The sequence below is a fragment of the Mchenga conophoros genome, linkage group LG15, assembly GCF_057382185.1.
Source record: "Mchenga conophoros isolate Kocher_MC1m ecotype Shallow Benthic linkage group LG15, M_conophoros_male_GT1.1, whole genome shotgun sequence".
In the NCBI taxonomy this organism is placed as follows: domain Eukaryota; kingdom Metazoa; phylum Chordata; class Actinopteri; order Cichliformes; family Cichlidae; genus Mchenga; species Mchenga conophoros.
In genome coordinates, this window is record NC_140540.1 from 11,277,290 (window position 1) to 11,290,058 (window position 12,769).

General features: G+C 39.4%; 1 protein-coding gene across 2 annotated transcripts in view; it reads right to left on the minus strand.

Annotated features, from left to right (window-relative positions):
• usta (uronyl 2-sulfotransferase a) overlaps nucleotides 1-12,769 on the minus strand; it is a 62,173-nt gene that overhangs the window by 14,910 nt on the left and 34,494 nt on the right. For both annotated transcript variants that reach the window (XM_085247614.1, XM_085247615.1), the window contains 2 exons: nucleotides 12,069-12,112; nucleotides 6,982-7,137 (listed from right to left, as the gene is read on the minus strand). In XM_085247614.1, the coding sequence (XP_085103740.1) occupies nucleotides 6,982-7,137; nucleotides 12,069-12,112 (200 nt within the window). The remainder of the gene's footprint in view (nucleotides 1-6,981; nucleotides 7,138-12,068; nucleotides 12,113-12,769) is intronic.

A 12,769-nucleotide genomic window follows, 5' to 3' on the forward strand; every position in this document is an offset into this window, starting at 1 on the left:
TGTTGCTACAGAGAGCCATAGTCATTTCTGTCTACAATCTGCAATTCTACATTGCTGCAAATTCAACAGCATGGTGTGCTTGGGTAATGAGGATCTGTAAGACGTGACTCTAGCACCTTAAACCCACATCTTGCATATCTAGCAGAATCTGGATTGTTGAGATCTACCTTTTATAGAGGTGCAGAAAAAGAGCAAGAGAACTTCAACAATATAATCTCAATAAATCAGTCTGTTTTTATTTGTGTTTTTTTGTTGTCGTTGGGTTGTGGAGTTTTTTTACATTCCATGCTAGGTTTCATTCATTTATTTTAAAAAATAGTGGCTGAAAGGGCTTCTGTGTTTTCTGCATTGGTCCATGTCCTCCTTTTTTCATCCAGTGGCAATACACAGAGCATGACTCTACCGGGAGAGGTGCCTGCTGTTACATCATTATCGCAACGAGTACACACAAAACCCTTCAAAAGAAAAACACAGTCTTTGTAGAAGAAAACGAAAATCTATAAAGCTGCAGCAGGAGAAGAGGTCACCAACTTGGCACATTTAAAATTCTCCACTACTGCACAGCAGAAGGACAGCGGAGGTGAATTATGCATTACAAGGGAATAATGGGCACATTAAGAAAATGTCGCTGCAGGCAAATCCTTAACAAGTTGGAAAGTTTCTTTTTTAATCTTGGCTTCCAGGTTACAGCGGCTAGATGTCAATGAGCCAAGACTCTCTCAGTGATGAGTTTGTGTGTCCATCAACAAGCTCCAGGAGAGACCAAGCACAGTTATTTCAGAGGTTACCAGCAGCAGCAAACTAAATGCAAGGCAAAGAAAGGTCGATTACATGAAATTTCTTTCAAGACTTTATTTTTGAATACATGACCTGCAGAAAGGTGCAAAGACCCTTTCCTCACATCCATCAGGTAAGGCTAAGAAAAGTTTGGGACTCAAGTGTTTGTGTTTGTTAAAGTTGCTTTAATGCGTTACTTTTCCTTCTTTCCGTTTCCCATGATCCATGACGTCAAGAGTAAATCTTAAAATACAAGTGAAAAGTAAGTCTTGGTAAGTTGGGTTTCACTTTAAGACGTAAAGTATTGTCATTGTCGCAGAATAAAGATTACTGTAATTGGCATAAACAGTTTCTTAATACTCTCAACACGTCTGTAAAACTGGGGCCGATTCTCAAATCTTACTTATAACGGTCATGTTCCCTGTCGTTACAGTTTCGGTCTTTATTTAAAATGCTCTCAGTCAAATGAACCGATCGGTTAAGTAACAGTTTGAATGACCTGCTCTTAAAAAACTACATACAGGCAGCTGTTATGTCATAGACTTACTGTTTGGATAGCAACAGTAATATGTATACTTGTTTATGTACGGAGAGTGGTTAATCTGAGGCCCCAATCAGATTTGGGCTCAGTACATTTCCACTCACTCTGCTTCCCCTTCTGTGGATCTCTCCTGCTAGAAAAGTAAAAAAATGTAAGAGTTTCATTAGCACTGTGGAATTTGTTAAGCCACTCTACAGCATTTATTACTTTACTTGAATTACGCATATAAACGTACATTTTAAAAAACATTTTCCCCTGATGTTCCCACCCCCGCGCCCAGGTTAACATGCAGGCACTGAATGCATTTAGCACGTTTGCTGTGTTTGTGTGTTTTTCAGCCCCACCCCTTTAGTCCGTCTGGCCAGATCTCACTTTCATTCACCAGAAAGAAAGTAGAGGACGGTCTGAGATTCCAGGCATACCTGCAACCCTGCGAGCCCCTACTACCTCCTCCCCACAGCTCTGGTGGTGTCCTCACAGGGCTCATCAGGGGAAACGAAGGGGGAACCACAGAAAGATTTGACTGCTGCCCTGGGTTCAGTTTGCCTTTATATCACAATCAACTTGTTATAAGCCTAAATAATCAGTAAGTGTGGTAAGGTACACACTCTTATCTTTGGCCAGACAGTGGTAGGAATCATGACTTCGATGGCAGACAAATGGATGGTAAAGAATTTTTCTCCTTGTTTTTTAAAGGTCTTACGTTTATTTTTTATAATTATTATTCAGGAAATGCCACAAATCTCTTTCACTAAGCCTGTTCTGGTGCACAGATAGTTCACGATACTGTGTGCCTCAAAGCCCATAGCAGCTTTGCAAAGTTCCAGAGAAACATGGCACCATCACTTTTGGTAATCAGCAAACAAGGCATCGACCCTGGGCAAACCCATTAAAGCACTACTGGGAGTGCCAGCAGGAAACCCATCCAAAACTGCAGTCCAGAGCCAGAACCACAACTGATGAGACCAGCATTTCTAAACTTAGGTGACATACGTCTGGATCTGCGTAAGTCAACACAGAAGTACACATGCGAGAAGAACACACAAACACAAGCACAGACTTACACTCTTAACCGGACCCTCCTTGAATGTGCACAGTCTTTCTAAAAAGATGTTTTATACCCCGTGAATTAATGAGACTAACCGTGTTCTGCCACTGTCTGTGCAGCCAGCATTCAGAGATTGATGAATGGGCAAACAAGTAACTGTTTCAATATTAGTGTAATATTTACATCAGTTTGGTCAGTAATGGTTATATATATTTAGTGTCTGCTGACCATTCAGAAGTGGTTAGCAGTACCTTACTTCGAAAGAAGGCTGCAAATGTGAGTCACTACTGCAGCACTCCCACACAACCACATGATTAAATTTCTTTTTTGCCCAGATGGCTTAAAAGAGCATTGCATTACTGAAAAAGTGAAATCTAAAAAGTACATGTGACTGGTATATGATACAATAATTCTAAATTACTCCAACCCACAATACAAAAAAGAGAGAAGTAAGACCACACAAAGGTAAGGACTGGCAGCTCACAAAGGAGACCCTAACCTCCAGGAGCATAATTGATGCATACATGATGGATGATTGCGAGCATATTTTGAATAAAGTTTGATGCTGCGGGAGAGGAGATCAGAAGTTAACGATAGACAGCGATAAAGATGCATTTGATGCTGAAGGCTTGTGATGAGTAGACACGGTTGAAATGGTGTCTAATTTATATGACATCGATGCCAATAAGACAACATTTACTGTAACATTTGCTATTTTAATGCACAGGAAAAGATGGGCATAGGAGATGAAGTAGCAACAATGAAAATTCAGGACAGCTGTTGAAAGTTTGACAATTTAGGTCCATTAGATAAAAGCAAAGATGGCAGTTTCTTCTTCACATAGATATTTCTCCCAAGGCTAGGTTGTCTGCATGAATGAAAATGGATTTATCAATTTGCTTTATGCCTCCAACGCAGAGCTGCAGTTACTACAGAACAAATTTAAAGGCAGCTAAGAACTGACATGAAAGAGTTTAGTGATAGTGACCAATTCTTTGAATTCTTACTGGTTCTTCTTTGGAGTTCCTGCAAAACCCCCCAATACCAGTGAAAGGAGTGGCATCTGTGTAGAGTTAATTTGTGTTGGAGGACATCTTAAATGTCAAGTTCCTAAAAGAAGATACCATTTAAACTCACAAGCGGGGTCACCGAAGGCACATTTGTGATTTAGAGGAGCTGTCATGGGTAATTATGCTGATAAGCAAGGGTGTAAATGATGCAGCGAGAGAGTGGCAATGAATGACTGGTCAAGAAAGATGATGCACAGGGCTAGTATCAAGTGCCAGAAGAGGGAGCAAATTGGGGCAGGAAAGGGTAAGAAGAACATTTTGTGAGGAGGACTATCAGACTGATGCTGCTGAGTTTCACAGAGTAAGAATTAGATGGTTCCTGCCATGGCATGAGGAACTTGGAGGATGTTGTCACTTTTTGTTATTATCGATGTGGATCCACTACCAGACTTTATAGAGCTGGCATCCGTAGAACGGAGAATTGGCTCTCAGTAGTTCAAGGACATAGCAACCAGTAGCTAAAATGTAGCCAGATGATGAAAATGCAATAAGCAGTATTTACATCTGGCAACTTATGCTAAGAAAGTTGATGAAGAAGCAGGTTGAATTGTTAATTAATCAGTGCATCAGTTTGCCAACACTTAAAAGCCATATAGTGAGACTGATGTGCCAGAGAGAGGTACAGAAGATTTTTAATTTGTAAATGTCGTCAGTGGTTTCTGACAGGAATGGTTTAGAGAGTAAAGAGTGTTAATGGGTTTGACAAGCACTGGATGTTTAACTTAACACAGCGTGCCTGTAAACCCTGCTGGACAAAAACATAGCGCAACACTGGCTTGTCATTAATAGATGGAATGCTTGATCTATCTGTTTTCCCTGCATATATGTATTTGTTATTGCAAGAAAAGGAACAAGACCAGCTGGTGCAGAGAATGCAGATTCTTTGAACGCAGCCCCAAAGAGACTTGAAATGATGGGACATCAACTGGCATCCTGGTGCCAAAGATGAGCCAAGGGCACTTAAGAGCAATTTCATTTGCATCAGTTTCCTATAGTTTCTTGATTGAACTATGAGGAATGATTGTCACAAGTGTACCCAGTCAGCAGTAATACACCTTGCTGTATTAAATGACAGAGTACGCCACAGACCACCGTAATCCCATTTGAGGCAATACTTGTATATGATAGCATCTCGTTGCTATGTTTTATCGAGGCTAAACGCAACCCAGGAGAATGGTCAACTGTGGGGATGGAGAAAGATTTGGCAACCTGGTCCTAGAAGTTGGAGTAGATAAATATAACAAGTAGGACAGAGAAATTGCATCTGGCAACTCCGCTGCCTGCAACTTTTTCAACATACTGAAGTATGTTGAAAAAGTAAGATAGAAGAAACGGAAACTGGCATCCTGGTGCTAACTGTGGAAGTAATGAAAGGATGGTGCTGAAAACGATGCCATGAACTATGTTCTTGAAGGTAGAGGCTCATTGCTGCTCAAAGATTAACCTTGCTGAATGGGCAAGTGGAAAGGATACTGATGCTGTAGTGGGGTCAGACTAGAATAATAATAACTTGATTTTCCTGGTCTTGGACCGCGAGCATCATTAGGGTAAAACACTTTCAATAAATTAGCTGTATTTTTTTGAGCAATAATGGCTCATCCTTTCACTTGAAGGACTCACTGCAAATTGATTCAATTATCCCAATCACACTCCCAGTTTATTAAAACCATACCTAGATAGAAAAACAGTTATAGATTGACCTCCTCAGAGCCTAGACCTCAACAATACTAGAACAGTGTGGGATCATCTTGACAGGAAATGGAACAAAAGGCAGCCAACATCTAAAGAAGAGCTTTGAAGGTCCTTCAAAAAGCCTGAAGAACTATTCCTGAAGACTATTTACAGAAATTACAAGAAAGTTTGCCTAAGAGAGTTCAGGGTCTATTGAAGGATGAAGGTTGTCAACCAAATGCTGATTTTCAGAATTGTACATACTCTGTTTTTCCCTTTAGCTACAAAAACTTCAATTTTTCCTAGCAAAATCTATAGAAATGATGGGTGGATCAAGACTTTTGCACAGTACTGCATATATCAATTAGAAAAAGATTTAAGAAAGGGAATTATTTATACACCTTAGCATTTTCACTCTTATTCCTACTAGCATGGCTGAGCACTACGTCTTAAAAAGCTGTGGTATTTTTAAAGGAAAGCAGTTTTTCCTCTGTAAACCCAATGCTCATGTCCTCAAGATATTCCAGGAAATAATAAAAGAAGATTCATGATCCTTCAGTCTTTTTCTCACAATAACTACAAAAACAAGCACTGAATAAACCTCTGCTGTTAATTTGACACTGACCACACAGTTATTTGAACAATGCACAGTTGCTTTAGCTTCACCTGGGGGACACACGCTGCTACTCGAAGGATGTGACAATATCATCTGGCTGTTTAACAGTGAAATGATTTAGACCTGTTTAACTACACTCATATAAAAACAAATGATGAATGAGTTAGGAAACAGTTTAAAGTTGACGGATTTGAAGACCACAAACCCTCACATTTAGTGTCATTTTTTCCCCCATATTTTCCAGGATGATTAAATTGTCCAAGTAAAAGGGAAGAGAAGAAAAAAAAAAGTTACATTTCCATGGCAAACTAAGTTTAGATTGTTTTAAATGATCCAAAACTGCTATTAAGGGACTCCAATGTAGACTTTTGATAGTTCGGCTATCTTTTTGTGTAATGTACAGTACACTTGTTGTATTGTTTTACATGTGAGATGTAGTGCTTCGGCGAACCTTATTTTTGGTACTAAGCTTGCATCTACTGCTCTGAAGAGCAGCTGGCAGATTTTAAAGCCTTGTGCCTCTTTTTTCTTCTTTTGATGAACTATTAAAAGGACGTTTTTTTTCATAGCTGAACTGCAAATGATTTTTTAGGATGAACTAGGATATTGTTTGGGGCTTTCACTGACCGTAGACTTATTTAGAGCTTCCAAGACCCCAAAGAGATTTTCAACATAATTTTATACAATTCTGAATTGTACACACACACACACACACACACACACACACACACACACACACACACACACACACACACACACACACACACACACACACACACGTTTTCATATCTTATCGAGGACATCTCATTGCCATAATGCTTTCCCTAACCGCTTACCATAACCCTAATCATCAAAAATGAATGCCTAATCCCAACCTTCAACCTAAACCTATCCATAACCTCATTGTAACCCTGACACTAAAACCACATTTTGAGCCTCAGAAATGCCTTCAAACTCTTGGGAAGAGCATATTGTCCCCATAAATGACTGTTGGTCCTCACAAGTATAGTAGCATGACAATGTTCTGTCCTCACAAAGATGTCTTAACATCTAAACATGTACACACACAAAATATAATACGAAAAAGATAGATTTTGCTATATTTTGTGCTTTCTCTTTTGTTTCCGTTCAGTTTTTTGGTTCTTTCTGTTGTTCCACAATATAATGTGTTATGACATGTTAGATCTTCCCCATAATCTTCTACCAGTCTTTTAAATCCATGCATCACTGGACCACAGTGCGATCTGGGCTACCTTACCTGTTCATGCTTAGTGAGCCGTGTTTTGTTGTGGATGTCAGAGGAGACCAGGTTGAACTGGTGTTTCTCAGCGAGTAACCTCAGTAAGATGACCACCGTCCGGCTGCCGCACTTTCCCACACGATTATAGATCACCTGGCTTGGGAAGGGGAGTACCTGCGAGGACAGAAACGCACACATGTATTCTGTATTTTACTTTCACTGTTGATAAGTGAAATGTGCATTTACTCTGTGCCATTTTGACTATAAAAAAGCAGCTAAGGAAAAAATATTGTGAAAAAAGCAGAAAAAGGGAAATGAGGAAATGTATTAAATTCTTACGACATTCTCCTGTAACTTTGTGTCTGAACTTTGACCTCTAGTTATAACCTACTCTCTCTAGAGCTGAACTAAACTGCCTTGACAACACATTAATAGTACATTAAAAATAACAGACACAAAGACCTAATATGAGTATACAGTGCTTCACTGTTCTCCCCTTAAGCTCCTCCACAGAACTTAGTCAAAACGATACTGAGGCAAAATCACTTGGAAGTTCACACATGACTCACCAATTAGCTCATCCATGACTCACAAACTTAAAACTGTCGATACCAGTCTATTTCATTTCCAAGAAATTGACTAATGATTTACATTGGAAGGTTATCGCTGATGTGTAATTTAAATATGAAACACATTTAAGCACAAGGTCAGCAAGAATGCACTAATTTGGCATTTATCTCTAAGAGTTCACAAGGCTTACACAAGTGGCCCCTAAAGAATGAAAGCACTCTGAGAAAATTTATCAGTGAGAACACCCCCCTCCCCTCCCTGACACACACACACAAAGCCTTATTTTTCTGATTCTCCGCTAAGAGCAGCCCCACCCCAGCATAGAATCCGTACAAACAGTGAAGGCCTCTCGGACTATTTGCCAGAATTTAGTGGAAAAGCAGAGAAAACAATAGGACTGATGTTGAAGCGTTCAAGGAGGGAGAAAGAAATGATGAGAGGGCCAGAAGGGAAAGATGACACCACCGTATCAATATCACTTCCCGCATATACGTCCCAGAATCAAAGCCTGTTCCTGGATTTCATTAGCAAGTGAATACGTTTGATGCAAATACACGAGAACACGCCCTCAGATAAAGAGGTAAAGAACTGAAATGACAACATAGCTTCAGTTAGGATAAGATTATACAAGTTTAGAGATTGTTTTTTTATTACCTAACAAGAAAAGTTTGTTATTCTAACAAAAATATGAAAAAAAAGAAAGAAAAAGAGCGATATCATTACATTTGGGAAAAGTTTTTGAGCTGACAGGAAATAGATCTCTTGGACAGCAGTTCAACTTTCCACAGTGTTTGCCAAGTAACTACAGGCTGAAATACATTCAGTGTTTCACAGGACAGCATATCATGACAAATGACTGTCAGACTTCTAACATCCTGCTGCTGACTAACAGGAATAACAGCAGACATGCCTTCAAAAGTCCAAATCTCCCGCTGGCACTGACAACACAGAAAGGGCAAGCTTTCAGCTTGTGCTATTGTTGTTCCCACTCTGTAGAGCTTGGTTTCTGATACACGCTGGGAGAAATGTCCACAGGGTCTGCCAGTAAAGATTCTGTCAGAAAGTATTATGTAACCATGCTGTTTCCCATCATCTTAGAGAATGACACTTTTTCCTGTTAATATTCATGTTGTTATGGGGTTTTTTAATCTCTAGCTTATATCAAGCAGACTCGGAGATGAGCAGTCCACTTTCCTATTCTCCTTTTCCCCCTCTCTTACTTGCTATTCCACAATTCTTCCCACACATTCACACAAAAAAAAAAGTATCGAGTTTCTTTTTCTTTTGCACAGTTTGAAATATGTGTGTTTTTTGAACTAATGACACAAATTATTATGAGTTTCTCATGGCTGGACCGGCCATCTCTGATATGAATATGATTAGCGGTCATTTTTCTCAATCTTCAATCATCTAACAGGAAGTTTGAGAAAATGTCCCGGTCGGCTGCGCGTTACGACCACAGCACACACACTCATCTGTCTTTTGCAGCTGCTCCAGGAAAGCCACACACCGATATGCTGCTAACCTGCCCTTTGTTTGTGTTCACCCTGGTTTTATTTAGGACTGATTTGGGTTCAGTGCTCCTTAGTATCAACGGCTCATTTATCGCTAAGTGAGGGGTGGCAATTAGTGTTAGGGTGCAGTCGACATTCTCAGCAACTTCCTCTAAATACTGACCAATCCATTCTTCTTCACTCTCATCCAAAAGAGGAGAAAGGGAGTCTTACTGCACTCAGTAGCAGTAAAAGTGGAGTTTCAAAGTATCTAAATAAGCACCACTAATGCTTTACATTAGTTGAAATGAACAATGACTTGATTTGTGCCTTAACAAGTGAGACAAGAATAATTCAACTCAGTTTTAATCATATGATGCCGAATCACAACAACAGTTGCCTAAAGGCGTTTTATATCATAAGGTTATGACCCTACATTAATACAGAGAAGACCTTAACAATCAGATGACCGACTCTGAGCAAGCACATGGCAACAGTAGGGAGGAAAAGCTCCATTTTATAACATGAAGAAGCATCTGGCAGGACAAGGCTCAGGAAGGTGCAGCCATCTGCCTTTGGAGGAGGGAACCAGGACAAAAGAAAGCTGTGGAAGCCCGATAAATAATAACTCGGATAGTAAGAGAAATTAATATAAGATACTTGTGCTGAACAGCCCTTTAGGATTATGCTTGAGGGAACTATTGTTGCGACGCTATGTAAATAAAATTGAATTCAATTAAAATAGTGTCAACAAGAGATTATGCTTTTCAGTAAACATGCCATTTTTGCACTTCCAGAGCAGAAGTTCATAAGCACCATGTTGTGTTTGATGGAGCATAATGAGGTCCCCTCTAGCATATATCTGAGCCCCCCCCCCCAAATCTATACAATAACAAATTCATCAAAGCTTAAGGGCAGATGGCTTCTCCTAACAATTCTAACAATTAAATAAACTATGTAATTATATTGAAAAGTGCTGCAAAGTGTGTTTCATAAAGTGACGGATATACATTTCACACATGTGCAAAAATTGTAGAGAGGACATTCTTGTAGTGCTTGCACACACAAAGGCTCATAACTCTATTCTGAGAGCTGCGTGGTTTTTCCATACACCCTCATTCATGCTGAGCTTTCAACTCGATTTCTAATCTTTCCCCACATTTACCCAAAGCTCGACCTTCTGCACACGCATGCTACGGAATGTCAGACCTCTGCTGAAGGTGCAGATCAACTGTAACTCTAGGGGGATGTTAAAACGATAATGAGAGATGAGGCTCATGTACTGCTTGCCACTGACATGGCAGTTGCATCATCTGTCTGGGAAGAGATGACAGAAGATATGGAATCAGTCAATGCAAGCAAATAACATATAATCACTAGTCTGTGCCTCCAGATGCGCAGACTACTCAACCTAGTTTATATATTTGGAGGCTGTATTTAGTTATCAAAGCTGCTACAGTGGTTGCACATGGCAACTGTCATCTAATTTGAAGTCAGAGCCCGAGTGAAAAATCTAGGAACTTGGTGGGAACTTTAGAAATAAACCACCGCCAAATTAAGAAAATAATAGTAATGATAATGATAATGAAGCCTAAAAAAACAAGAAAGAAGTGTCCTATACTTATACTTCTGTTAAATCAATGTATGAACAGTCTACCGAGTGGGTGTCCGTGTCTATGATGCATCCACACGGTTTAAAGCTGCACCGTGATAACCAAGCTACCAAGAACACCATCATTGGCTCTAAAAGAAAAACAACATGAGATGTTAAACCAGAGATGTTCATCTTTTATGTACAGTCTATGCTTTAGATTTTATTGTTGTAAAACACCTACAACTAGAAAGTGAGCAAAATTGTGATATCAAGTTAGTTATAGACACAGTACACATCTTTAATGATATTTAATAATATCTGGTAATATATTTAGACATAAAGTAACAGATTCAATTCTTAAATGATCTCTTGTTGTTTTCAAAAGTTAAAAATATTCCCCCTTTTCACACTTTTCTATGTCAAATGAATTCCAGAGCTTCTGTGTTTGCATAATAAATATTATAATAAGATGCCTCGGGACATATTTAAGCTGTCCAACTCTATTCATTCTTCAGGAGAAACTTATGGAAACGATTTGTAATTTATTAGGCCTACTTGAAATTCATTTTCTGCAATATCCTATATGACATTGAAAGCTTGACATCAACCCTGCACTATGCAGTTTAGAGACTAAGAATACTTGTGGGGTCTTGCTCTAAGTAAAAAAAAAAAGTTTCTTTCAGATAACAGTACTGTGTTAAAAAATAAAACCGCATAAAGGAAATTACGACAATCTTTCCACTGTGTTCCAGTCAGCCACAGTTTGTTTCACGTACTGTAAATAAGACCCCACTGTTCTCTTTACGAAACAAACACAGCAGCTGCCAGGTTTGTCTGAGTGGCCAAAACGAGTTTGAAACACACAACTCACAAAGGCCAGATGTGATCTAACCAAATCCAAACAGCTGCTCACATCGGCCACAAGCAAACCTCGTAACCATACTTGATAAAGCCTCAAGTTAGCAATGCAATAAATCCTGTGCCCGGCAATATAAACACCAGTGACTCCTTTAACTAAAAAGTGAATAAAGCAATTAAGAAAGGGATTCAATGAGGTGAAAATGAGGTGATTGACTATAGAAGCAGATAATAAACAAGGGGCCGACGGAGACAGAAACAAGTTGGCAAGGAGAGAAAAAGGGAGCACAGAGGAGAGATAGTCCCGTAGACATGCAGCTGGATGAATACAAGGCCCCTGTGTCGGCACTCTGTGTACGAGAGAGACTGCGTTCAAAGCATTACTGTAGCACTGAAGCCAGGTCTAGCTGGTATTTCGAGTGCGTTTGCACGCAGCTCCCTTGCACAGACCAAACCATTATCCTAACTGCACTTAACTGCAACTGTGAGGAGATGGGGAGGTGAGAATGCAGGACAAAAAAAAAAAAGGAAAATTAGACAAAACAGGAGAAGAAGCACAGTGACACTGAGACATGATAACAGTGACTCACTCTTGGAGCAGGCTGTCCGTGATCATCCAGATACGTGGATCCACCTGCAAAAGCAAGTATCCAAGTTGAAATACTGAAAACATCATATTATATATATATATATATATGGAGAGATTATATTTTATAACGAAATAAGAAGTAAACTAATCAATAAATAACATGAGGGTAAAAATGACTCATTTATATCAAAATAGAAAAACACCTGAGCTGTATTGTCTACACGAATGCTTTAGTTCAGCCACATTCTTAGATCTGATATCGGATGTTTCTTTTTTATTAAGGTCATTCCAGAGTATCTCTACATTTTTTGTTATCATCTATTCTCTTCCTAGGCTCGTGCATATACTGAAACTATTCTGGAGTTGAGTTGATCAAAGCGGTCCTATCGCACGCCTCGATTTTTGTCACTGACTGGTTTCCAGGTTTGCAAACTACTGGCTCTAATTAGTTTTTGCTGATGCCAGCAGACCCAAGGGTTCATGTTTCCCAGCTATGCTGTGAATGTTTGAACTTTCTCCCTTTTATGACTCTGTATGTTTATTTTTGGCCGTTTGGAGTTTTTCAGGCAGTGAAAGACTTCTCAGAAGTCATAGTTGTTGTGTAAAAATTGTAGAAAGGTAATAGTAACAAGGAGAAAAAATTACATGCAATGCCACTAACCCATTGCAGCAAATTTTGATCATCAACTTGTCAACACACTG